The following is a 25088-nucleotide window of genomic DNA, read 5'->3' as shown; positions in this document are numbered from 1 at the left end:
AGGCGACTCCCCAGCGGCGAACGGTGGAGGAGGGTCTGACGCCCTTCCGCTACGACACGCCTCTGCGGCCGAGCTCCGCCCCCTGGCCCTGCCCGGCTTTGTGAGGAGGCACGCGGGGGGCGGGGTGCCGGTACGACGAGGCCCCTCCCCTATACCGGCCCTGTTCCCCCCGCCCCCGGATGTGGCTTTGTGAGGCTCTCCGCTCACAAGGAGGGCCGGAGCAGGGGCGGGACCAGGCTCCTGGACACGCCCCCAGCCTGTGGCCCCACCCCCCTACCCCGCTTTCCAGAAGGGAAAATCAGTTTGAGGTGGGACTCAGCTTCCGCCCTCATCCTGAATCTGCGGAAAGGTCCCTTCTCCCAGCAGTCAACTGCTCCTATCTCTTCCCCATCGTCTCCGCCCGCTTCCCCTAGCACCCTCCTCCTCCATCCTTGGCCATCTCTTCCCCCACAAAAAATTCTTGAATCCCTCCTTCTGGGTCCCTCCCTTAAGCCCCGCCCTTCCCCCCAGCGCTGACTAGCCAACGAATCCAGCAAAGCAGGATCAAGTGCCCCTTTTCACAGGGACACACACAACACAAACGCACACACACATACAACTATCTTCCAAGACCCCCTTGCTCCAGGGCTCCATTCTCTTCCGGAGGGTCCCAAAAGGCTTGTGGTGGCTTCCCACCTTCTGCAGCTCCCACAGTTCTCTGGACCTCCTCATCAATGCCCCCATCATTCCACTCCCTGTACTCACCAATGCAAGGACTTTAGCAAAGACCCCGCATGACACTGGCCCCTTCCTGTACCCCCAGGGGCCTCACCATATACCTTGACAGCCTGATGCATTTGGGTACTGCTCCCCTCCCGCTAGGCATCCAGTGATTAGACCCAGAGATCCTGGGCTTGAAGGATTACACTCCACAGAGACTTTGGGAACAGCTCAACACGTGTTATAATTAATAACTTAGGCATGCCAGTAGGACAGACATACAGAACATACCCCCAGGTACCCTATGCTCCAAAAACCCAGTTGGGCTGGTCGAGTCAGACGCCGCAGGAGGAGGAGGAAACTGGAAGGGTGTGCAGAGAATTCAGACCTCTTATGGCCCAGCTGAGAGCCACAGGGATCCTAACATCTCCTTCCTGGGTAGAATCCAAAGAGTGCTCCCACTTTCTGTCCAGCTTCCAGGACAATGTGGGCGACCCCTCTGCCACTCCTGCTCCTCTGTTGAGGAAGGTCCCAAGGCCAAGGATTCTCTTGGTCTCCTCTATTCAATTCCCTGAGAAAGCAGCAGCCAGAAAACCCAAAGTAGCTAGAGCAACCTCAGGCCCTCAAGACAGGGGGCTGAATGGAGAATGCACAGACACAGAGGGGCCCCCGATCCTCAGCCTCACTGGCAGGCCCGGAAAGTGCTGAATTCGGGGGGCTCGGGCGAGGAAGATGTGGAAGTGGGCCTTTTCCGGGGCCCAGAGTTGCCAGGTGTCTCGACGGAGCCCGAGCAAGCATCCAGCGTGGCTGGATCTTCTGGATTCATTTTCTTTGTCCATGGAGGAAAAACAGAGAAGAGTGTGATTTGGGGTTTCTGGATCTCGGGTCTCCCTACATTCTGAGACTGAGACTCCCCCAGTTCCTCAGGTCCCATTTCACAACCCCCCACCCTCGCACACACCCACAGCTTTAGGACCCAGATCCTGCCTTCTGTCCTCCTGACTTCCTGTAGGCTGGGTAGGGAATCAGACAGCCTGGGTTCAAACCCCAGCTCCGCCCTGGCCTAGAAGTCTGACGTCAGTGGAGTAACCTGACCCCTCTGTGCCTCACTTTTTCCTTCTACGCAATGGGAAGAACGCTCCTACACCCCTCCTAGAGTCGCTACAAACATAAAGGGATTAAAGAGACAGAGTGTCTGACACGTGGCAAGTACCAACTGTTAAGTGAACAAAACTGTTACCATCATCTCCTCCCCTCCTGCCTGGGCTCCCACAAAACCTTCCTCAGAAGTCTATCCTCTCCTCCGCCTTGGAGGCTCCTGCCCCAAATGCCAGGCAAGAAGAGATGAACTGGGGCTGACTCTTGGCTTCGGCTCAGGTCATGATCTCACGGTTCATGGGTTTGAGCCCCGCATTGGGCTCTGTGCTGGCAGCGCAGAACCTGCTTGGGATTCTCTCCCTCTCTCGCTGCCTCTCCCCTACTCATGCTGTCTCTGTCTCTCTCTAAATAAATAAATAAACATACAAATTAAAAAAAAAAAAAAAAAAGAATAGATGAACTTACTAAAACCAAAGCTTGGTAGGTGACAGCTGGCTGGGGTTCCATCCCAGTCCTGCACCTGCCTAGCTGGATGACCCCATTAAGGCCCATAATTAGCTTCAATGTTCTTGTCTATTAAAAAAAAAAAAAACTTCAGGGGCGCCTGGGTGGCTCAGTCAGTTGAGCGTCTGACTTCGGCTCAAGTCATGATCTTGTGGTTTGTGGGTTTGAGCCCCACGCCTGTCTGCACTGACAGCTCAGAGCCCGGAGCCTGCTTCTGATTCTGTATCTCCCTCTCTATGTCCCTCTCCGGCTTGTGCGCTCGCTCGCTCTCTCTCTCTCTCTCTCTGTCAATAAATAAATAAATAAACATTTTTTTTAAATGTCAACTCCTGGGACACCTGGGTGGCTTAGTCAGTTAAGCGTTCAAATTTGGCTCAGATCATAATCGCATGGTTTGTGAGTTCCAGCCCTGCATTGGGCTCTCTGCTGTCAGTGCAGAGCCTGCTTTGGATCCTCTGTCTCCCCCTCTCTCTGCCCCTCCCCCACCTTCTCTCTCTCTCTCTCTCTCTCTCTCTCTCTCTCTCTCTCTCAAAAATCAACATTTGGGGAAAAAATGTGAACTCCACTTCATAGGGTATTATAAAGTGAACATTAACCCTTCAGTATGGTAACCCAATACAAGCTAGCTGGAGAACTGTTAGCTGCTTTATTTTTATTGCAGCCAACAGCATAGCTTCTCGTGCTTCGGAAAGAAACTAGAATTGAAATCAGGGACTCAAACATTTGCACACCCATGTTCATAGCAGCACAATTCACAGTAGCCAAAAGGTGGAAACAACCCAAGTGTCCCTCAACAGATGAACAAAGAAACAAAATGCGCTATATACATGCAATGGAATATTATTCAGCCTTTAACAAGAATACAATTCTGACACATGTTACAACATGAATGAAACTTGAAGGTATTGTGCTCAATGAAATAAGCCAGACACAACAGGATGAACACTATATGGCATCATTTCTACATAAAGTGTCCAGAATACGGAAACCCACAGAGACAGAAAGCAGAATGGTGGCTGCTGGGGGCTGGGATTTGTTAAGAATGACAAATTAGTGTACAGTGGGGGGGGGGGGGGGGGGCGGGGGGGCATTTCACTTTTGCAAGACAAAGTCCTGGAGATGGACAGTGGGGAGGGCTGCACACGATGAATGTACTTAATGCCACTGAACTGGACACTTAAAAAATGGTTAACACGGTATGGGGTGCCTGAGTTGCTCAGTCTGTCAAGCTTCCAACCTCAGTTCAGGTCATGATCTCACAGTTCACGGGTTCAAGCCCTGCATCGGGCTCTCTGCTGTCAGCTCAGAGCCTGCTCCGGATCTTCTGTCTCCCTCTCCCTCTGCCCCTCCCCCTTCCTCTCCCTCTCTCTCAAAATAAATAAACATTTAAAAATGGTTAAAATCGGGGCACCTGGGTGGCTCAGGCGGTTAGGTGTCAGACTTCGGCTCAGGGCGTGATCTCACAGTTCATGGGTTCGAGTCCCGCATCGGGCTCTGTGCTGATGGCTCAGAGCCTGGAGCCTGCTTCGGATTCTGTGTCTCCCTCTCTCTCTCTCTCTCTCTCTCTCTCTCTCTCTCTCTCTGCCCCTCCCCTGCTCATACTCTCTCTCTCTCTGTCCCAAAATAAATAAACTTAAAAAAAAAGAAAAGAAAAGAAAGAGAAAGGGTGAGGATGTAGATGGCCTATTTTCACCTTTCCTTACATGTACACGAAGAAGCTACTAATGGTGGTTACCTGTATGTGTGGAGGAGACCAGTGTGTGGGCAGGGGTTAGTGACAGAAGGATACTTTACTATATATATAATTTTGACATATGGACGTATTTCATGATTTAAAAATATGTATTTTTAAAGTAGGCTCCATGCCCAATGTGGGGCTTGAACTCACGACTGTGAGATTAAGAATCACATGCTGTGCTGACTGAGCCAGGCAGGTGCACGCCCCAATTTTTTTTCTAATGTGGTTTTTTTTTTTTTACATGTATTTATTTTTGAGAGACAGAGAGAGACAGAGCACGAGTGGGGGAGGGGCAGAGAGAGAGGGAGACACAGAATCTGAAACAGCCTCGAGGCTCCGAGCTGTCAACACAGAGCCCGACAAGGGGCTCGAACTCACAAGCTGTGAGATCATGACCTGAGCCGAAGGTGGAACCCTAACCGACTGAGCCAAGCCCATCATTTTTTAAGATTATTTGTTTTGCAAGAGAGAGAATCCCAAACAGGCTCCACACCACCATCCTGGAGCCCAACTCGGGGCTCAAACTCACGAACCGTGAGATCATGACCTGAGCTGCAATCGAATCACTTAACTGACTGAGCCACCCAGTCACTGCCCCCCCAATTTTAATTAAAAACAAAAACAAAAACAAAAAAACCTATAGAGTCACAAGAACTAAAATACTTTTTCTTTCCTTTTTATTTTTTTTTAAGTAGGCTGCACACCCCATGTGGGGCTTGAATTCACAGCCCTGAAATCAAGAGTCACATGCACTACTGAGCCAGCCAGTCTAAGATACTAATTATTTATTTTTGAAACATTTTTATGTTTTTAGTGTTTAGTTAGTTTTGAGAGGGGGGAGGGGCAGAACGAGGGAGAGGGAGGATCTGAAGCCGGTCCTGGAAGGACAGCAGAGAGCCCCAAGCGCAGCTGGAACTCGTGAGCCGTTGACATCATGAAATCAGACGCTTGGCCCACTCCACTGAGCCAGCCAGGCGCCCCAGGACTAAGATACTTTTTAAACTTTTCTCCTTGTCTTCATCTGTTTCCACTTGTTTCATTGTAAATGTCTTTTTTAATTTAATTTGTTTATTATTTTTGAGAAAGAGAGACAGAGCACAAGCAGGGGAGGGGCACAGAGAGAGGGAGGCACAGAATCTGAAGCAGGCTCCAGGACTCCGAGCTGTTCAGCACAGAGCCCGACGCGGGGCTGGAACCCGTGACCCGTGAGATCATGACCTGAGCTGCAAGTCGGACGCTTAACTGGCTGAGCCACCCAGGCGCCCTGTAAATGTCTTTTTTTTATATAAAAGGAAAAAGGAAAAATCACCAGGATGGTGCCTTGAGCCGCGTGGCTTCTCCCAGAAAGTTTTAGAACTTCCCTGGCTGCCGGCTGTTTCTTAACAGCACAGGAGCTGCTCCGGGAGCTGAGACCGGGGCTGAACTGGCCCTTCCGTTTCCTTGTCACATTCGAACACCAGGGACTGCCGCCTGTGACTGGGGGGGGGGACAGTTGAAATGTCCACGCTCCTCTCTCCGGAACTCCAGAGTCCCGTCTCCACCTGCCCTTGGGCATCGCCGGGTGGGCTAGCCTGTCTCTTGTCCCTCCAAACCTACTGCGCCTCAAGACTCCCCCACGCCTCCCTCCTCCTGCTCCCTCCGCCCACCATCCCATCCGAAGTCAGCGCCGTGTTTCCTGCCCCCTGAATGCCTGTCCCCTGAATCTGTGCGCTTCTCCCACCTCTGCTGCCAGCACGCGGGACCAAGCCACCTACCACTTAGCTTGTCTGGACCAGCACAGTCGCCTCTCTCTGGTCCCCGCCCCCCACCTGCATCCCCGCACCCCTCCGCGTTCCGGCGCGTCCACGCCCCCCAAGTCTGTCCTCCCTGCAGCCGCCAGAAGGCGCCTGTGAGCACCTGTCTCGGTCACCTCCCTCTGCTCTGAACCCTCCATGGCTCCCACCTCACTTTGGGGCAAAAAGTCAAAGTTCTCCGCGGGGCGCCCCTCGACTCCTCACTTGGCTCCACTCCAGTTATCTGGACCGTGCCAACAACGTGTCCGGAGCCTGAAGCGATCTTCCATAGCTACCCCCTGCTTGTCGCCAGTCTCTGAGGCTTCCTGGGGCTCCTGTCTAAGTGAGAAGTGAGCTTCCCTCTCACTCTTACCCCGCGTGGCCTCGTCTATCTCCGCCCATAGGAATTAGGAAGCGCTGAAGAATTGGAAGCCTTGTGCTGTTCTTGTCCCAGTGCTCCAGCCCGGGGGGAATCCTGCTCTTTGTCCCACGAGGCCTGGACGTGGCTGCCTGCAATCCCCCGGGATTTATCAGAGCCAACTCTTGGCTCACAAACAAAACCCTGCTCAGTGATTCTAGGCTTTTCCCAGGACCCCTGAAGCTCCCAGACATCTAGTCGACCCAGCCTGGCGGAGGCCTTCCTAAGGTTAGGACGGTCAGCAGAAAACCAGAACCGAGAAATGAAATGACTTACCGTAGAGATGGCAAACAGGGAATTGTCAAAGGTCATATCTAAAATAGAAAGAGAAAGGAAAACCAGGGGCCAGTTTAAAATCCCTGCTCACCGCCCTCCGGGGGCCCTCCCCCTAAGAACACAGGCCTCAAGTCCACCGAGATGAAGGGCTTGGGATCCGCCTCCCAGCATGCTTCGGTCCCTTCCAGCCCCTTCCGCAGCGTGAACCATTCCCAGCCGCAAACTGAACGTTGTCCTTTTTCCGCTTGGAGCCCTCCCCCAGGGGCCCCTCGCTGCCCTCTGATAAATGGGTTTCTCCTCTCGACTCCCACTTTACAGAGCACCTCTCAGCTCCTCCCCCGCCCCGGGGGCTCCTCCAATCGCCTGCCCTTCACCCAGCTACTCTGAACCTGCCGGTCTCTGCTTACAACTCATTTCCCCACGCCCGGGACCACCCTCCTCACCCCAGACAGGGTCCCACATGCCATCGACTGTTTTCCCACTGGAGTATGGGCTCGTGGGCAAAGATCGCCTGTCTTGGTCATTGAGGGACGCCTCCCCCAAACGTTAGCACCTAGTAGGGGCTCAATAAATGTGCTGGAGAGTGAAAGAAGTAGCGGATGGAATTTCTCCGCGAGGGAGCCCTTCCCGAGCCTCGCAGAGCACAAACTGGCTGCCTCTCGCCCCCTGGTGGAAGCCTTCGGAATGACACGTTCTGGGTCACAAGGGGGGCTCCATTTAAGGGCAGTGCCAGGCATGGTCAAAGCGCCCAGCATGCCCCGGTGGGCAGACGCCGTCCGTCCCCCGTGGAACTGAGCGTCCAGCGGTGGAGGCGAGTATTACATACACAGCAGGCAGTGATTACCTGTGTTTATCCTGAGGGGTAAGAAGAATCATAGGGTGCTGGAGGCAATGTAAGTAGACAGCCCAGACCCTGTCTAGGAGTCAAGGAAGGCTTCCCGGAGAAGGTGGCCTTTAAGACCGGAGGGAGGAAGTATGTTGTAGGCAGAGGTCAGGACGACCACAGAATGAGGACGAGGCAAAGAGAGAAGGTGAGAGTTGGAACCTGGGGTGGGGGGAGGGGGGGTGCGGGCAGGGGAGGGTGTGTTCTTGACCCTAAGGGAAGTGAGCGGCCGCCGAAGAGGTTCAGGAGCAAGTGATGAGGTCTGATAGAGCTTTGAAGGGGTGACCCTGACCCAGCAGGAGATCGGAGTAAGAAGGTACAGACCTGTGGTGGCGAAGTTGATCTGGGCCCAGCAGGATTCTCGCTCTCTGCAAAGGGATTTGGGAGGGAGTGAGGCTTGTTCCCGGAAGCCCCTGGCTCCACACTTGGCCTTCGCTCCACACCTTCCTTCGCATCCTCCCTAAGTCCCCTCAGATGGAAATTCTCTTGTAGGAGCCCCACCGCCAGGTGAAGTCGGGATTCGATCCCTGGGGCTGCCGCTAGCTCTATGCCACTAGGCAGCCGGGGCGGGGGGGGGGGGCACCCCTCTCTCAGAGAGGAGAAACTGAGGCGGGGGCCAGTTGGTACATCCTAAAAGCCCAGGAACCAGGGCCACTGCCTACAGGCTGCAAGTTGGGCACAGCAGAGCCCCAGGGGGTGCCACTCCCCTCCCCCAGCACTGGTTAAGGGATGTGAGGAAGTCTCGGCCACTTGCTCCCTGTGTGACCCAGTACTGAGCCTCAGTCTCCTTGTCTATAAAATGGGGCCATTTAGGGGCACTTGGCTGGCTCAGTCCGTTGAGCAACCACCTCAGCTCGGGTCATGATCTCGTGGTTCATGAGTTCGGGCCCTATGTCGGGCTGTGCACTGACAGTGCGGAGCCTGCTTGGGATTCTCTCTCTCCCTCTCCTTCTGCCCCTCCCCAGCTCACATGTGCTCTTGTGCGCGCTCTCTCAAAATTAATAAATGAACTTAAAAAAAAAAAAGCCAGCTTCCTCTGCAGCTGGGAGCTATTGCGGGCTCTAGCTGCGGAGGGTCCTAGCGAGGGCCCTGCATACCCCACGTACTTTGTAAATGGCGCCCGTTCCTATTAAGCGGCCCTCCCACCAGAGGGTGCTGTGTGGAATGGGGAGCCTACCCAGCCAGGGAAATCCCCTTCTGTCCCCAGAACCCAGCCATGCCTCAGAGTCCTTAACACCCAACAGGAATTTCTGCACTTCCCACCCCCCCCCCAACCCTTTGGTATGCATTTCCCCCAAACCACCCTCTGAAGGTCTCCAGAGATGATGGCCTCACCTTTTCTTCTGCATTTTTTTTACTTTCACTGGGGACAAAAAAACACACAAGCATTTATTAGATTTTGGTCATGGTTGCATCCTGCTTGCAAACACACACACACACACACACACACACACACACACACACACACACGAATCCCAAGGCCCCCTCATACGTTTGTGACCCAAACTTGCCTTCTCTGTCAATGTGCCCCTCAACAGGAGAGTTACAGCAACCCCCTGCCCCTGACATAAGTAATGTGTGCGGGTAAAAACTTCAAACAAGCGTGTAAAATTGTTGTTGTTGTTGTTGTTGTTGTTGTTGTGTTAAATGTCAATCTCAGGGCTTGACAGGAGCTAAGGGAGGAGGAAAGGAGAGTTAGTGTTTAAAGGGAACGACAGAGTTTCAGTTTGGGCAGATGACGAAGTTCCGGAGTTGGACCTTGGTGATGGTCTCATAACAGACTGAGGGGGCGCCTGGGTGGCACAGTCGGTTAAGCGTCCGACTTCAGCCAGGTCACGATCTCGCGGTCCGGGAGTTCGAGCCCCACGTCAGGCTCTGGGCTGATGGCTCAGAGCCTGGAGCCTGTTTCCGATTCTGTGTCTCCCTCTCTCTCTGCCCCTCCCCCGTTCATGCTCTGTCTCTCTCTGTCCCCAAAATAAATAAACGTTGAAAAAAAAATTAAAAAAAAAAATAACAGAGTGAGTGTCCTTGATGTTGCTGCAAGTGCACACTTACAAAGGGTTAAGATGTTAAACTTTATGTTATATGTATTTTATAATTGAAATATATCTATCGGGACCCCTGGGTGGCTCGGTCCGTTAAGAGACCAGCTCTTGATTTCAGCTCAGGTCATGATCTCACCATTTGCGAGATTGGGCCTCGCATCGGGCTCTGTGCTGACAGCATGGAGCCTGCTGGGGATTCTCTCTCTCCCCCTTTCTCTGCCCCTCCTTGCCACCCACTCCCACTCTTTCTCTCTCTCAAAATAAATAAGTAAACTTTAATGTGTGCGTGTGTGTGTCAATTTCCCCTGCCCCCCCCCCCAACATTGCATTGCATTCTGGAGGATTCTTCATGGCTAAGTTTTGGAGTGAGACCTCCCCGGCCGTGTGCCTCCATACTTCTAAGAAACGGGAACATTTACATGTTCAGGGGTTGCACGCTGGCAGCTGGTGGGCCATGCTTTCTCTGCCTGCTCTTACCTCTCCTGACCACCACGGCAAGGGTCACCAGCCCAGCAAGGAGAAGGAGAGCTCCAGCCAGACTCAAGGAGAGTGCCAGTATCCAAGTGGGCACTAGAGGAACACGAGAAAAAGAGAGAGGGGGCAGGTTACGGGGTCGCGAGGGTGAAGGTGGGACACCTGTCATTTCTCCAGATTACGTGTGGGGATCCAGCCCTCCCCCCACCATCCTGCCCAACCATTTGACGCTGGTGTAGCTGGACTGGGGATCTAGCAAACCTCCGTGCTGGTGAATTAGCATATTCCCCCACCCCCCAGCCATGGTGATTAGTTCGGGGATGGGCGTGTGGCCAAAGCTGAGCTAATGAGAGCTAATTCTGAGACTTTGGCTAGGCTACTGGGAAGAGAGGGTTACTCTTTTGGCCAGAATTACAAAGCTGGTAGGATATACATCTGGATCCTCTAGGCACATTTTGACACCATGAAGGAGAGGTCCTGCCTGAGAATAAGATATAGGAGAAAGCTGAACGGAGAGGTGGCACTTGATTCCTGACTTCTTTATGAGCACCTGGATCCAGCCATGCCTGAAGCCAAAACTGCATACCGACTTCAGCTCGCCAAACCAGCACATTCTCTTTTGTTTCTGAAACCGGTTTGAGTCAAGTTTCCAGTGACTTGCAGCCTGAGGGTCCTGCTGGCTTCAGCCGGGTACCAGGGGGTCAGATGACATCCACCCCCAGCCCCATGGTGGACCCTGAGGTCCATGCAGAAACCAGCCACAAAAGCATGAAGCCCCAGCTTCAGAGTTTACTTCTCTGAAAGGGAGTTGGCTGCCCCTCCCTGGAGAGAGGAGATCTCTCAGAGGAGACAGGAGGAGATGACCTGATCCCCATGGAGATCAGGAGCTAAGCCAGGAAGGGGAAGGAGAGACACATGCTTGGTATTCTCACACTGTTAGTCCTTGTTCATTCATTCATTTGGGGCAGGAGGGATGTTGTCACCTCCCCACTCTGAGACCACAGGCTCAAGGTGAGAGAAGGGGGCCTTTGATAGTGGAGCTCAAAGGCCCAGACTGTTCTGTCACCTCAATGACTAGGCCTTCTGGAGGCAACAAAGTTCTCTTTAAGTGGGGGCCTCTGCTAGCAACAAAGTTCTCTTTGCAGCTGGAATGTTCTGATTGATGGTGATGCAGAGGCTTTACCTGGAGGCTCCTCCCTCCCTGCTGCTCCTTCCTTGATCCGGAGCCCACACCCAGCCCCCTGTCCTGAAAAGACCACAGAAAAATATCAGCCTTCCCAGGGCTTCTGTCTCACTGAGACGAAAAGCCAAAGTCTTTAATGCAGCCAAAGGTGTAGCACGCTCCCCCTCGCCACCTCCCTGCTCTCTTGTCCCCCAACTTTCCTCTTCGCCCGCCATGCTTCAGCCCTACAGAGGGCCTCTGTGTTCCTCAATCACACCAGGCATGTTCCGGCCTCAGGGCCTTTGCACAGTCTGCTCCCACTGGCTGGGACCCTTTTGCCCCAGCTACCCACATGGCTGACCCTTCATTCAGGTCCTCAGAGAGGCTTTCCTTGGCTGCTCTCTGTATTTAAAATGACACCCTTGGGGCACCTGGGTGGCTCCTTTGGTTGAGTGACCATCTCTTGATTTCTACTCAGATCATGATCCCAGGGTCGTGGGTTCGAGCCCTGCATCAAGCTCTGTGCTGAACGTGGAGCCTGCTTGGGATTCTCTCATTCTCTCTCTCTCTCTCTCTCTCTCTCTCTCTCTCTCTCTCTCCCCCTCGCTCTGCCCCTCCCCTACTCATGCATACACACACACTCTCTCTCTCTCAAATAAAAATAAAATAAAGTAAAATAAAATGACACCCCTTACCAGGCTGTATTTTATCCCTGCCACTTTGTCTCCTGCTGGCACACTGACTATATATTGGACTCCTTGGTTATCGTCTGTCTGCATCCCCTCGGGATGTCAGCTGTGAGAGGGTAGGGACTTTGTTTCGCCAGCGCCTGGTGCTCTGTAGGTGCTCAAAAATGTTACGTGGCCAGGAGGGGAGGGTGAAGCAGAGTGTGGAGGTGTTAACGCCTAGATATCGGAGCCAACGGAACCCCAGCTCCGCTGCCCGCTAGCCGTGTGACCTGGGTGAGCCCCCCCATCTCTGATGCCTCGGTTTCCCCATCTGCAACATGGGGAGAATGGCAGGACGCATCGCGTGGGATGACTGAGGACTGACCAAGGAAAGGTGGGTGAGCGCTGGCAAGCCGGAGGCCTGGCTGGTCCCACGAGGCAGAGGGAACAGCATAAGCAAAGGCTCAGCGGTGAGAGAATGGAGCCCCAGGCAGTGAGGGGCCCGCTGGAGGGCCTTACCTGGGAAGGAGACACTCACAGTGTCACTGAGGTCAGACAGCTGCGGCTGTTCACCTAGAACCTCGTACTGGCAGTGAAATGTGCCCCCCGGAGCCTCCCTGCCTCCTCCGGTCAAGTTGAAGGTGACGCTCAGCTGGTCCGCGGGGGCCTGCAGGAGCTGTACCACCTGCCTGCCGCGGTACAGCGTGAAATTGGCCCCTGGGAAGCCCCCGGGGGCTACACAGGCGATGTGGATGGGGTCCTCTTGGCTGCTGGGGTGTGGGGGCACCAGCAGGATGGATGGTGCTGGGATGGCCAAGGAGCCTGGAATGCAGAAAAAAGGGACGCAGGGTGAGTGCTGAGAGCAGAGGCCCATCTGGCTCCGTGGCCTTGGGCAAGTGGCTGACCCCCTCTGGGCCTTGGTTTGTATTTACTACCCGAGGCTAGTATCCCACTCCGCTGCTGTGTTCAGGGGCTTGGGTGCTAGCACCTGGTTGGGGGGGGACGGTCACTGTTGCTGAGTCATTTCATTATGACAGCAGTGGTTCCCGCATAGCAATGCAATTATACCCTTGCCGCTTCGATCAACAGCACTCACTGTATGCCAGGCCCTGTTTCAGAGGCCGGGGACAGAGCGGCGAAAGCGAACGACATAGACAGCTGGACATGCCTGCCTCGGGGGGGCTGATGTTCTCAAAGATGCAAGAAGCACTGTGCGCACCCCAGACAGGATAATGGGAAGGCTGCCTTGGTTGGAGCAGCCATGGAGGGCTTCCTTGAAGAGGTGACACAGGAAGAGCTGGGGGAGAGCATTCCAGGCAGAGGGAGGAACACAGGCACATGCTGGGACAATGGAAAGGGTGTGGGGTTCTCTGAGAAGCCAGGGTGGCTGGAGGGGATGAACCGGGGAAAGAACAGAAGGAACGGAAGGCAGAGGGTTTCTCCTGTTTCCCAGGCTGTGTTGAGGAATCGGGGTTTTTGGGGTACAGTTTCCTGTAGGAGGGACAAGTGTCTCCCCGGCTGCCCCCAGGCTCCTGAGCAGAGTGTCTAGCTCAAGTGAGATCTACATTGTCCAGTCTCCGGACCTTTGCCCAGCTACTCCCCCACCCCCCAGCGGATCCTCTTGGTGCCCCAGCCATAGAGGTAGCAGCCTGTAGAAACCAAGTGGGGCTGAGTCATGGGGCGTGGGCACTGCTGTCCCCGGTGGGTGGGGTGGGATTTCTGATACCCTTGATGGGGGGGAGGGGTTTGATGAGGAGCCCGTTAAGAGAAAGCCATGCTCCTGGGGCGGCGTTTCCAAAGCCCTGGGGCAGATCTGTCAGGGCTCAGCCTCCGCCGGCACCTGGAGGAGGCAGCCCTGTGCTGCTTCCTGCCCCCAGAGCAGAGTCAGGTGGGCGAGGGTGGCGGGAGCGGGGCGGGGGCGGCACAGGGGACATCAGGCTCACCGGCTGCAAAGAGCAGGACAGTCCAGGGCATCTCTCCTCCTGAGCTTGGCCAGGAAGTCTGGCTGAGGCCAGTGCAGCCCACAGCTCACTGCCAACTCCTCCTGTGAGGCCAGAGCAGGGAGGAGAACCAGGGCTGATTTGAACGAATGTTTCCTCACTGGCAGGAAGTTGCACACACACAGTTGGCTACTGAAAGGGACTCTCTCCTCTCCCCGCCCCTTCCACGGATGCACATCAGATCCTGGCACTGCTCTGCACCTTGGTGGCCACTGTTCTGTAGAGATGGGAGGAGGGACAAATGGCCAAGATGGTCAGGTGTGTGTGTGTGTGTGTGTGTGTGTACATGTGTGTACGTGTGTGTGTTTTCTCCTCCTGAAGAGGAAGGGCAAGGACCATGGGCTATTTGGGAAACCTATGCCCAAAACACAAACCTCAGCCCAACCAGTTCCAAAGTTGAAATGTATATTTGGGGGAAGTTGGTAAAGCACAGTGGTTAGTGTTTGGCCTCTGTGACCTCAGGCAAGATGTGATCCTTCTTTGAGGCCTCAGTTCACGGCTCTGGAGAATGGGGCTAAGAGTAGCAGGTTATTAGATCCAAGGAACTCATGGTATGAAGTGCAATGCCTAGAGATGTGAGTGCTCCCAGTTTGAGGTCACAGGCTCGTCACCAGCCAGGTGAGAGGGAACTCTGGCTCCAAAATGAGGAAATGTTACAGTTTACAGAATAAATTGCCTCCTGTTTACAGCCCAGAAACTTCCAAATGTCTGTCTTACCGATAAGTTTGCTTTGGTCTCTCTAAACATTTCTGTTCAGGTCAAGCGGGTCTACCTGGAGGTTTACCCCAGGGAAGGATGTAAGCATATGTTCACTAAACAACAAAAAGGGTCATTACTGTGGACTTTTCTATTTGGATACACAAAACTCATTCCAATGTCAGGACCTTTGCACATGCTGTCTCTCCTTCCTGGGACACAATTCTATTAACTTGGTAAAATTCTGGGGCACCTGGGTGGCTCAGTCGGTTAAGTGTCTGACTTTGGCTCAGATCATGATCTCGTGGTTCGTGGGTTCGGGTCCCGCTTCAGGCTCTGTGCTGACAACTCAGAGCCTGGAGCCTGCTTTGGATTCTGTATCTCTCTCTCTCTCTGCCCTTCCCCCTCTCACAGTCTCTCTCTCTCTCTCTCTCTCTCTCTCTCTCTCTCTCTCTCTCTCAAGAATAAATAAACTTAAAAAAATTAATAAATTGTCTGGGGGGAGGTGGGAAACCTGGTAAAATTCCACTTCTGTTTCAGGTCTCAGCTTAAATATCGTTTCTGAGAAATCTTTCGAGATCTCTCTGGACTTAGAAAAATTTCCTTGCTGAATTATACTACAGTGCATTGTGATGTTCTTTTATTAAACTTGGCATGTTATATTTTCAAGGAATTTGTCTATTTCATCTAAGTTGTAGAACTTATCCATATAAGACTGTTTGTATTCCCTTATCACACTTTTAATGTCTGTAGGGTCTGTAGTGATGTTCCTTCTTTCAATGGTAATGTGTTGTTTCTCTTTTTTTCTTAATTAGTCTTGCTAGGGGTTAATCAGTTTTATTAATCTTTTCAAAGTATTAGCTTTGGGCTTCATTGTTTTTCTCTATTTTCTGTTTTTGATTTCATTGCTTTTTGTCTTTTTATTTTTCTTCCTTCTATTTACCTTGTGTTTCATTGGCTCTTCTTTTCACAGGTTCTTAAGATGGAAGTTTAGAACATTGATTTTAAAACTTTATCTTCGTGTATAAGCGTTTAAAGCTATATATTTCCCTCTATGTACTGCTTTAACTGCATCCCAAACACTCTGACATATTGTGCTTAAGTAGAAATATTTTCTTATTTCACTTGTGAATTTTTTCTATGGCCCACACATTATTTAGAAATGTGTCAACTTCCAAACATTTGAGATAGCTTACTGTTAGTGATTTTTAATTTAATTCCTTTGTGGTCAGAGGACACACTCCATATAATTTCAGTCCCTTGATATTTACTGATTCTTTGTTTAATGGCCCAGCATATCTCAATCCACATTCTATATGCACTTGAAATGAAAGTACATTCTGCAGGGTTTTGGTATAATATTCTGTAAATATCCATTAAATTGGGTTATGGTGGTTTACAAAACATGCTTGAATTTATTGAACTCATCCAGCTCTCTTCCTTCCTCTCTTCCTTCCATGGTGCAGGGATGGGTCTGTGGTGCCTCTTGTAGTTTCACAATGCTTACCCCAGTGCTTGGCACACAGTAAACCACAACTCACTCTTTCTTTCTTTTTCTTTCTTTCTCTTTCTTTCTTTCTTTCTTTCTTTCTTTCTTTCTTTCTTTCTTTCTTTCTTTCTTTTTTTCTTTCTTTCTTCTCTTTCTTTCTCTTTTCTTTTTTTCTTTCTTTCTTTCTCCTCCTTTTTTTCTTTCTTTGTTTCTTTCTTTCAATGTTTATTTTGGAGAGACAGACAGAGAGACAGAGAGACAGAGTGTGAGTGGGGGAGGGGCAGAGAGCGAGGGAGACACAGAATATGAAGCAGCTTCCAGGCTCTGAGCTGTCAGCGCAGAGCCCTATGTGGGGCTTGAACTCATGAACTGTGAGATCATGACCTAAGCCAAAGTTGGACACTTAACTGACTGAGCCACCCAGGTACCCCTGAACCACAATTATTTCTTGATTGTCTGACCTGAAAGCCAAAAAATATTCATTTAGTCTATTTTTATTGCTCTATCCTGGGTGTGTAGGAAACAGAGTTAAGAGAGATTCCTGTCTTATCTATTCTACCGGTTGTTTAGTGTTTCATCAAGGGCTCAGAACTTTGCTAAGTTCCAGGGACACCATGAGGAATAAAAAAATCTCCTGCCCTCAGGATGCTCAGAGTTTGGTTAGAGAGTCAGACAAGCAGACAATGAGAGTCCAGTTGAGGAAGTGCTATAATGGAGGCAATCACCAAGGGGGCCCTCCTAACCTGGCTTCAGCAGGTTCAGGGAGGGCTTCTGGGAGGAGGTGTTATCGGACTGCAAAAGGCTGAGAAGGAGACAAGGGAAGGACACTCTAGGTGAAGGGAATAATATATGTTAAAGTCCTTGGATGGATGTTAAGGACTCCATCCTGGGAGCATTTAACGTGGTGCAGGAATCTATAACCTAGAATTCTGAATTCAGAAAAACAGACACACTTACCTGTATTAGTCACAGCAGCCATAAGAGGTACAACTGAGGAGTCATGGGCAGAGTGAAGGGAAATCAGCAAGGGATGCTGACTCCCCAGGGTCAGGAAGCTGTTACCAGCTCAGGCCTGAAGTTGCTAGGGAGGAAGGTAGTTGTGGAACTTGGAGAGGGCTGGAGTCGTGGGCTTTGGTAGAAGCATGCAGACCAACAGGGTGGGAGCCAGAATATATACACCTACCCCTTCCTCTCCGGCCCTCAGATCTCCTGCCAGAGCCAACCCCAAGTGGATGTGAGAGGGAAAGGCAGCTAAGTTGACCCAGTGTGTAGAGATCAGCCTCCACAGCAGGCCAGGAAAGGGTGGAGAATGGCCCTGGGGTGGGGGTGGGGGACACAAAGACTGCCCAGCACACACTCTCAGAATCTTTTGGTTATAATTTCGGGGGATCCGTGGCCTCCAGAAGCTAGTTTGCAAACTCCCTATGGTTGTAAGAGCCCCAGGCTGACTACGGGGCCAGTGCTACAAGGGAAGAGGGACCCTATACATGTGGCCTGCACAGCTGCTCCCATCACTTTTCTGACCACTCCCCTCCCTCCACTCCACTTCCTTGCTGCCCCTTGAGCCCTCGGAGTACCTTCCCACCTCAGGGCACTGTTCTTGTTCTCTCCACTTGCCTCCTCTCCCTTCGACTTCAAGTCTGAGATGCAATGCCACCTCCTCTGAGAAGCCTTCCCGGACTCCACCCAGGTGAAATGAGCCATCCATCTACCACCTAGCATTTACTCTTTAACGCCTGTAACTACCTGAAGGCGTCTGAGCGCTGAGCTTGTTTGAGCTGGCTCCTACATTGGGATGGCAGCTTCATGAGGACACGGACAGAGTCTGTTTTATTCACAGTGTAGACACTCAGCAAATATTTGTTAAGTACTTGGACAGGGGAGAGTTTTTGCTCAGTCGAAGGACACAAGGGTCACCCATTCAGGCCCCAGGTGTCGGCAGAAGTTGCGGAGTTGGTAGCTCCGAGGGCCCGTCCCTGTGCAGAAGCTTTGACAAACTGAGCAAACACAGTCACAATCAACTTTATCTGAACTTTGGAAAACAGCCAAAGGTTTATGCCAACCAAGTGAACATTGAATCAAAATGAAAAGGAACCTTGAACGTGGGAGGAAAGCTCCGTGGTGTTTTCCCCACCCTGCTCTCAGCTCCTTCCCAGCATGGTGGAGGTCTTGAGGACAGCAGCCCATGTTGGGGTATACTGGGACAGCACCCCAGTATGGGGGTCCAGTACCTGGGTCTCTGAGGTTGGCAGTATTGTGTTTGTCCGTTCTAACATGTCTGAGGGCTAGCTGTGGGACAGACTCAAGGCGCTTTGTCTGTTGAACTCAGAACGCATTCCTGAAAAATAGTGTAAGGCAAAGGAGAAAACCCACAGCCACCTGGGGCAAAATGTTGTCACTGGGGACGACATTAACCAACGGTTTTACTAGCAAAAATGGGTTTATTCAGGAAAAGCACAGAGTTGCAACTAAGGACAAGCAAGCTGAAGCAAAAGCATGGGCAGGTCTGGAGAACGAAGAAGAGGAACACTCTTTTATAGAGGAAAGGGGGGAGTCAGGAAGGCTGTTAAGAACAAGAGGTCCATTGGATTAAACTGGGAGTTGGAAGTGTAGCGATGTTTCATTGGTTGAGTGGTGACAGTGTCTCATTGGCTGGGCTGTTACCAGGGGAAGGGACAACCTTTTCTCCTCCTGCTGAGGTAGTAAAATCAGGTAGGAAACTATCAATTTGCAAGGCATATCTCTTCCTGTCAGGTCTGCAATGAACAATGAGTGGTAGGGTGTGAGCATTAGCCCTTCTGTCCTGATTCCATCTAAAAAGTTTTTTTTCTGTTTCTTTTTGAGAGAGAGAGGGCATGAGTGGCGGCGGAGCAGAGAGGGAGACAGAGGATCCAAAGTGGGTTCCGAGCTGTCAGTGCAGACAGAGCCCAATGCGGGGCTTGAACCCACGAACAGTGGGATCATCACCTGAGCCTAAGTTGGGCGCTTAACCAACTGAGCCACCCAGGCTCCCCTCCTGACTCCATTTTAAAGGAGGTTTCCTTTTATTAGATTTTCACAACAGGCGTGCCACGAGCTAGGAGGAAAAGCTGGGGTGAGCGTTTCTCTGGGTAGTTCGGACATTCAGAAGCACCCATATATCCTGGGGGATTTAGAAAGCAATGTGCATGTCCAGGGCAGAAGCGCTCAGAAAAGACTGGAGAAGATTCTAAGCTTTCTGGCTCATCTCTAGGCTCAGCACAAACAGGAAGTGAAGGCCAAGGCAGAGTTGTAAATGCCTGAAAAAGCATTGAGGGAGTGCCCCAAAATAAATCCGGGCAAGTTTTTGTTTTTCTTTCTTCTGCTTGCTCTCTATAATATATAAATAACTCTTGTAACTCAACTACAAAAAGACAATGCACTTTTAAAACTGGCAAAGGACTTGAACAGACATTTCCCCAAGAGGTACAAATGGCCAAGAAGCACCTGAAAAGATGCCCAGCATCAAGGAAATGCAAATCAGAACCACCATGAGATTCCACTTCACACGCATTAGGATGGCTATAATGCAAATAAAATAGAAAATAGCAAGTGTTGATGAGGATGTGGAGAAACTGGAACCCTCATACGTGGTTGGTGGGAACACAAAACGGGGCAGCCACTGTGGAAAACAGTCTGGGAGTTCCTCAAAAAGTTCAACATAGAGTGGCGCCTGGGTGGCTCAGTTGAATAAATGACCGACTTCGGTTATGATCTTGTGGTTCGTGGGTTCGAGCCCTGCATCAGGCTCTGTGCTGACAGCTTAGACCCTGGAGCCTGCTTCAGATTCTGTGTCTCCCTCTCTCTGCCACTCCCCCACTCCTGCTCTCTCTCAAATAAATAAACATTAAAAGAAATTAAAGCATGTGTGCCTGAATCCTTGTCTCAGGCTCTGCTTAAAAAAAAAAAAAAAAAGTTATATATGACCCAGCAATTCCATTCCTAGGTGTATACCCTAAAGAATTAAAAACAGATTCTCAAAATACTCATAGCAGCACTATTCACAATGTCCAAAAGATGGGAGCAACCCCAATGCCCATCAATGGTTGAATGGATAAATGTGGTATATCCATACAATGGACTATTATTCAGCCATTAAAATGAATTAAATATTCATGCTAGGAGGAGGAACCTCCATTATGCTAAGTGAAAGAAGCCAGACACAAATAGTCACATATTTCATTTACATGAAGCATCCAGAATGGGCAAATTCATAGAGGCAGGTTGGTAGTTGCCAGAGCTGATGGGGGGGGGGGGGGGTGGAGCGGATGACGTACAGGCTTAACGGGTACAGGGTTTATTTTCTGGCTGATGAAAATGTTTTGAAAGTAGATAAAAGTGGCAGTTGAACAACACTGTGAATGTAATAAATGCCACTGAATTACTCACTTTAAAATCATTAATTTTAGGGGTGCCTGGGTGGCTCAGTCAGCTGAGCATCTGACTCTTGATTTTGGCTCAGGTGGGATTGAGCCCCCCATTGGGCTCTGTGCTGACAGCACAGAGCCTGCTCGGGATTCTCTCTCTCCCTCTCTTTGCCCCTCCCCTGCTCGCATTCTCTCTCTCAAAATAAGTAAATAAACTTTAAAAAAAAAATCACCCATTCTCCACAACTACTTCAAAACGTCCAAGCAGCGAGTCTGAATGACAGACAATTGGGGAAGTGAAAAGAAATAACTAACATTGACTGTCCATGATCTTTGACGTAACCAAGTGGTGTTACTTCCCCAAGTTCTCCAAAAGCAGGAGAGGACAGCCATCAGCTGTATTTGAAGAGTAACTGTCACCAAATGCCAACCACTCCAAGGCCTGTCTTTAAAGACTCAACATTTCCGTCTAAACTTTTTTTTTTTTTTTTTAATGCTAGACGGAATCATCAATCAGAGTCCGTTTCTACAGCGACTCTGCTTATCTGTCGGCTTCCCAGAGGGAGGTCGCCTCCAAACACTCTAAGCCAAACAGGGAGAAGAGGTGGGCAATAAGCCTGGAAGGTAACAGATAATATTTACCGAGGGCCTATACCGTGCTAAGCGCTAAACAAGCATTCTCCCATTTAATCTTCAACAACAGCCCAGTGAGATAGGACGAGTATCACCCCCATCTTATGGATGAGGATACAGAGGCCCCGCACGGTGATGTCTTCAAGCCAAGGGTCGGGAGTGGTTGGAACTAGCCTTCGTGGCTCCCAGGCCCACACCCTTTTCTAACTCTCAAGCAATCTGGCTGTCGTTTTTCATACCCTGAGCCACTTCAGTTACTCTATTTACCTGCTGGTCCCCCAGAGTTTGAGACCGTTGGTGTGTAGGGAGGGCTGGCTCTACGCCAGGAAAAATGAGTGCTAGCCCAAGGGTTCCATCTCAACTCTCACAGCCGCCCTATGGGGTGGTTGTTCCATCACTCCAACTACAGACGAGGAAACTGACAAAGCGACAGGTCTAAGGAATAAAGGGTGAGACTCTACAGACAACACAGAGCCCACATCAACACTAAAAGTTCTTCCTGGCCCAGGGGGATCATTTTATACTTGAGCCCTACGGATCGCGTACAGGTCCATTCCACCCAGACAGGTTCGCTCATCGGTGGTAGCGCGCAGCTTACTCTGGGAAAACTTCAGGGAGGGGTTTAGAAGGTCCCGGCCCGCCTCCGACTTAGTTGTCTTAACTTTTGCCTGAGAAAGATGCACCATCATAGTACTTATTTTTGTCATTTTTTTTTTCCCCATCATCGGTTGAGACTACAGCCGGAGGCCACTCAGGAGAAAAAAAAAAACCTCCAGATGATCGAGCGTTGTTAGGCACATCGGGCACTCATTCGGGCAGCTAAGCGCTCAAGGGGCCCTTCATTTTTCTCTTTGCTGGTTTCACGGAGCGGCTGCCAATGAGCTCCGCCGAGTAGCAGAAGGGGCAGGGCTAGCCCTTAAAGGAACCACGACCTCTTAGCAGACCGGAGGGTGACCCGGATGATGGCGGCCGGAGCGGCCCTAGCCTTGGCACTGTGGCTACTACTGCCGCCGGTGGGGGTGGGAGGGGCAGGGCCACCGCCGATCCAGGACGGCGAGTTCACGTTCCTGCTGCCTGCGGGGAGGAAACAGTGTTTCTACCAGTCAGCGCCTGCCAACGCAAGCCTCGAGACCGAGTACCAGGTAGAGGGTCCCAGGTTGGGGAGCCAGCAAACAAGCGGAGCCTGGGTGAGGGGGCGTGGCCAGGCAGCTGAAGCGAGGCATGCATTAGAGGGAAGGGGGAGGAGCCCGTGCGTAAGAGCGCGGGGGCGGAACTAGGGAGCGCGAGCCGGAGCTGGTGGAGACGGCGTGTAGAGCGGAGGGGGTGGGAATAATGGCAGGAGGCGGGGCTAGAGTGAGACACCCAGAAGGGGCGGGGCCATAGGTTGTAACGGGGAGCCTTTCACGGGGCGGGAACCTCCCGAGTGGGCGTGGCCAAGAGTTGCGCGACGGCCGGAGTCGGTGGGTGTGACCAAGACGCGCCACAAGAAAGGGCGTGGTCAGCAAGAGGATTTCTCAGGGGTTGGGTTAAGGAAAGCTGGGCCCTGTCCCCTCATTTGGTGTGTGGCCAGGTAAACGTCGATGAAGGATTTACGACGCGGGCGTGACCAGATGAAAGAGCCAAACCCAAAGCGGTCATAACAATGAAGACAGAGCCAAGGCGAAGGTCTACCTGGGACAGGTCGGGCAGCACCAGGTCGCAGGTGTAGATGTCAGGGCTTAGGTAGCCTTCTGGTGATCTGTATGGGTCTGGCTTTCCCTGGCAGCTGCTCTTGGCCTACCCCTAGCCCTCCACCCTCTCTTACCTGCCCTCCCAGGTGATCGGAGGTGCTGGACTGGACGTGGATTTCACGCTGGAGAGCCCTCAGGGCGTGCTGCTGGTCAGCGAGTCCCGCAAGGCAGATGGGGTGCACACGTGAGTTCAGTCCCACTGTCTGCCAGGGTTCGGTTTCAGCCCTGCCCCTCCCCAGTGGCCTCAGGTTACCACCTTCCCTGCCTCTCAAGGTCCAGCTGGTGGGCCACTCAGGGTCACGTGTATCTGTGTGTCTTTCTTCCAGAGTGGAGCCCACGGAGGCCGGGGACTACAAGCTGTGCTTTGACAACTCCTTCAGCACAATCTCAGAGAAGCTGGTGTTCTTTGAACTCATTTTTGACAGCCTGCAGGACGACGAGGAGGTTGAAGGCTGGGCAGAGGCCGTGGAGCCCGAGGAGATGCTGGATGTCAAGATGGGAGACATCAAGGTGCGCTCAGACTGAACTGGGGCCACTCATCCCACATTTCCGGCTTTTGGGCAGCCGCGCTCCCGTTCTTCCACAGAGGCTGGGGTCCGCATTCTCCTGACCCAGCCTCCCTGGTGCCCCCACCTTAATTATGTTAATAGCAGCTCACAGTTAAAATAATACATTTCTAGGTGTAGGAGGGCTTAAATATCTCATGAAATCTCCGCATGAAGTAGGTAGTGTGTTCTCAATGCCCCATTCTAACTGAGGCACAGGATGGCTAAAGCCACGCAGCTAGCAACTGGCAAAGCGAGGATTTGAACCCCGGGCAGTCTGGCTTTAGCAACTGTGCTGTTGACTACTACTAAGTACATTAATTTACACTTATTTAGGCATGTAACTCTCACAGCAATTCGGAGGGAACAGAGGCCCAGAGAGGTCAATTAGCTTGCTCAAGGTCACATAGCCACTCGGTACAGAGAGCAGATTTAAGACTCCCAGCAGCCTGGCCACAGAGTCTGTGATCTTAGCTCACCCCATTCCCCCTGGTTTTATTGGTCTCTGCTCCCTGAGAGGCGGAGGCCTGACCCTGTCCCTCTCTCTGCCCCACAGGAATCCATCGAGACCATGAAGACCCGGTTGGAGCGTAGCATCCAGATGCTGACGCTACTGCGGGCCTTTGAGGCACGTGACCGCAACCTGCAGGAAGGCAACCTGGAGCGGGTCAACTTCTGGTCTGCTGTGAACGTGGCCGTGCTGCTGCTGGTGGCCGTGCTACAGGTCTGCACGCTCAAGCGCTTGTTCCAGGACAAGCGCCCTGTGCCTACGTAGCCCCGGAAGGAAGAACGGGGAAAAGGGCAGCAGGGTACACGTGTGTGAGACGTGGGGGTCCCTTCCCCAACTGAGTTTCCTTCGGGAGGGGAGGCTATACAGTCAGGGCCGGAGGTGTGGCCCTCAAGTGTCCTCTCCCTTGGAGGGGCCAGGCAAGAAACACTTGTTGGCTTGGCTGACGGACCTGGGCCCTCCGGGAGGGGCAGCTCAGTGGCTGTACCTGCTCTCCTGGAAAGGGTGCACGGACGGGGGCACCGCAGCATTTGAATGCAACCCTTGGGTATTGTGGCTCGTCTCCGCATCCCCTGCTGTAAATGTGTGTGCCTTAGCCTGAGTCTTCCAGCACTGCACTGGCACTAGGTGTGGGATGGGGCCCGGGAAGCAAACTCTCCCTTCCCTTCCCTACTGGCCTTCTGAACCAGGTTGTGGTGGGAGGGGGCTTGCTGTTTGTGGGGCCCCGTGCCTTCTTTGGTCTCCCCGTCACCCCACCAGAGGCCTGTTCCTGCTGCTGCTGGGGGTGGCTCCGGGCTGGGGGCGACTCGCTGACACCAGGGGCTGGGAAGGAGACAACAGTGCTCTTGCCAGGACAGTCACTTTATTGAGAGAAGGAGCCCAGCCCCTCAGCCCAGTGCAGGGGGGAGGCTCACTGTGAGGTCTGGTAACAGAACTCGAGGAGTGGAGACTGCAAGACCACCCGCCCCTGCTCCTCTCTCTGGGGGGGCCCTGGGCAGAGCTGAGGGGTGGCCCAGCCAAACCTTGCACAGGAGCCTCACGGAACAAAGGGTGGTCTGGCCTGGGCACTGAAGTCAATAAATTATGGTCAGAAAATCACAGAGCCTGGTGATTGGGGCTCAGGGACACCAGCCGGGACAGACCTGGCCCCAAGGGGGCAAACCAGACAGGCGGGAGGGGTCTCCCACGAAGTTCAGAAGAAAGGTCGGGCGGGAGCCAATGGAGGTGGTCGCCTGGGCACAAGAGAAAAATCAGAAAGCAAAGTTTAACTGTGACCGGGGCTGGGCCAGGAGGCCTGGGACCTGAGGGGGAGTCCTTAGGACTACAGCAGTGGGGAGGGGTCCTGACCACTGCGGTTTGGGGTGG

The 25088-nt window shown here is 52.3% G+C and overlaps 3 protein-coding genes across 10 annotated transcripts in view; 1 reads left to right on the top strand and 2 right to left on the bottom strand.

Annotated features, from left to right (window-relative positions):
- Nucleotides 1-37: 37 nt before the first annotated feature.
- CA2H19orf38 (chromosome A2 C19orf38 homolog) lies at nucleotides 38-21658 on the bottom strand. 7 transcript variants are annotated; one of them, XM_045045547.1, is made up of 10 exons: nucleotides 21208-21658; nucleotides 16880-17003; nucleotides 13681-13781; nucleotides 12257-12559; nucleotides 9911-10003; nucleotides 8724-8751; nucleotides 7713-7756; nucleotides 6506-6543; nucleotides 2263-2370; nucleotides 925-1528 (listed from the first exon to the last, which is right to left on the bottom strand). In XM_045045547.1, exons 3-10 carry the CDS (start codon nucleotides 13709-13711, stop codon nucleotides 1382-1384), a joined length of 792 nt encoding a protein of 263 aa, XP_044901482.1. In that variant the 5' UTR covers nucleotides 13712-13781; nucleotides 16880-17003; nucleotides 21208-21658; the 3' UTR covers nucleotides 925-1381. The 7 variants fall into 7 exon arrangements, 5 of the variants coding, with proteins under 5 accessions (XP_044901482.1, XP_044901485.1, XP_044901491.1 ...); XR_006590160.1 differs by lacking the exons at nucleotides 16880-17003; nucleotides 21208-21658 and adding an exon at nucleotides 38-49 and having other exon boundaries at nucleotides 1125-1528; nucleotides 13681-14730; XM_045045550.1 differs by lacking the exon at nucleotides 16880-17003.
- Nucleotides 21659-21787: 129 nt separating this feature from the next.
- On the top strand, nucleotides 21788-24821 carry TMED1 (transmembrane p24 trafficking protein 1). Of its 2 annotated transcripts, none has more exons than XM_003981876.5 (4): nucleotides 21788-22082; nucleotides 22757-22854; nucleotides 22997-23180; nucleotides 23772-24821. In XM_003981876.5, exons 1-4 carry the CDS (start codon nucleotides 21900-21902, stop codon nucleotides 23988-23990), a joined length of 684 nt encoding a protein of 227 aa, XP_003981925.1. In that variant the 5' UTR covers nucleotides 21788-21899; the 3' UTR covers nucleotides 23991-24821. The 2 variants fall into 2 exon arrangements, with proteins under 2 accessions (XP_003981925.1, XP_023101190.1); XM_023245422.2 differs by lacking the exon at nucleotides 21788-22082 and adding an exon at nucleotides 22436-22642.
- The window catches only part of DNM2 (dynamin 2), a 90134-nt gene continuing 89612 nt past the window's right edge, over nucleotides 24567-25088 (bottom strand). The window contains exon 21 of the mRNA XM_023245405.2: nucleotides 24567-24955. Within this exon, the coding sequence (XP_023101173.2) occupies nucleotides 24916-24955 (40 nt within the window). The 3' untranslated portion in view covers nucleotides 24567-24915. The remainder of the gene's footprint in view (nucleotides 24956-25088) is intronic.

The sequence above is a fragment of the Felis catus genome, chromosome A2 (genome assembly GCF_018350175.1).
Source record: "Felis catus isolate Fca126 chromosome A2, F.catus_Fca126_mat1.0, whole genome shotgun sequence".
NCBI classification, from domain to species: domain Eukaryota; kingdom Metazoa; phylum Chordata; class Mammalia; order Carnivora; family Felidae; genus Felis; species Felis catus.
The sequence above is the reverse complement of the archived record's forward strand: the minus strand, read 5'-3'. Positions and strand labels throughout refer to the sequence as shown.

Excerpts from the sequence above, each read along its gene's own strand:
- TMED1 (XM_003981876.5), top strand. The coding sequence starts at position 21,900 with ATGATGGCGGCCGGAGCGGCCCTAGCCTTGGCACTGTGGCTACTACTG. Across the intron at positions 22,855-22,996 it reads AAGGCAGATGGGGTGCACAC|AGTGGAGCCCACGGAGGCCG; the intron begins GTGAGTTCAGTC and ends TCTTTCTTCCAG. Across the intron at positions 23,181-23,771 it reads TCAAGATGGGAGACATCAAG|GAATCCATCGAGACCATGAA; the intron begins GTGCGCTCAGAC and ends TCTGCCCCACAG.
- CA2H19orf38 (XM_045045547.1), bottom strand. The coding sequence starts at position 13,711 with ATGCCCTGGACTGTCCTGCTCTTTGCAGCCG. Across the intron at positions 8,752-9,910 it reads TGCCGTGGTGGTCAGGAGAG|TGAAAGTAAAAAAAATGCAG; the intron begins GTAAGAGCAGGC and ends TTTTGTCCCCAG. Across the intron at positions 7,757-8,723 it reads AAAAAAATGCAGAAGAAAAG|AGAGCGAGAATCCTGCTGGG; the intron begins GTGAGGCCATCA and ends ATCCCTTTGCAG.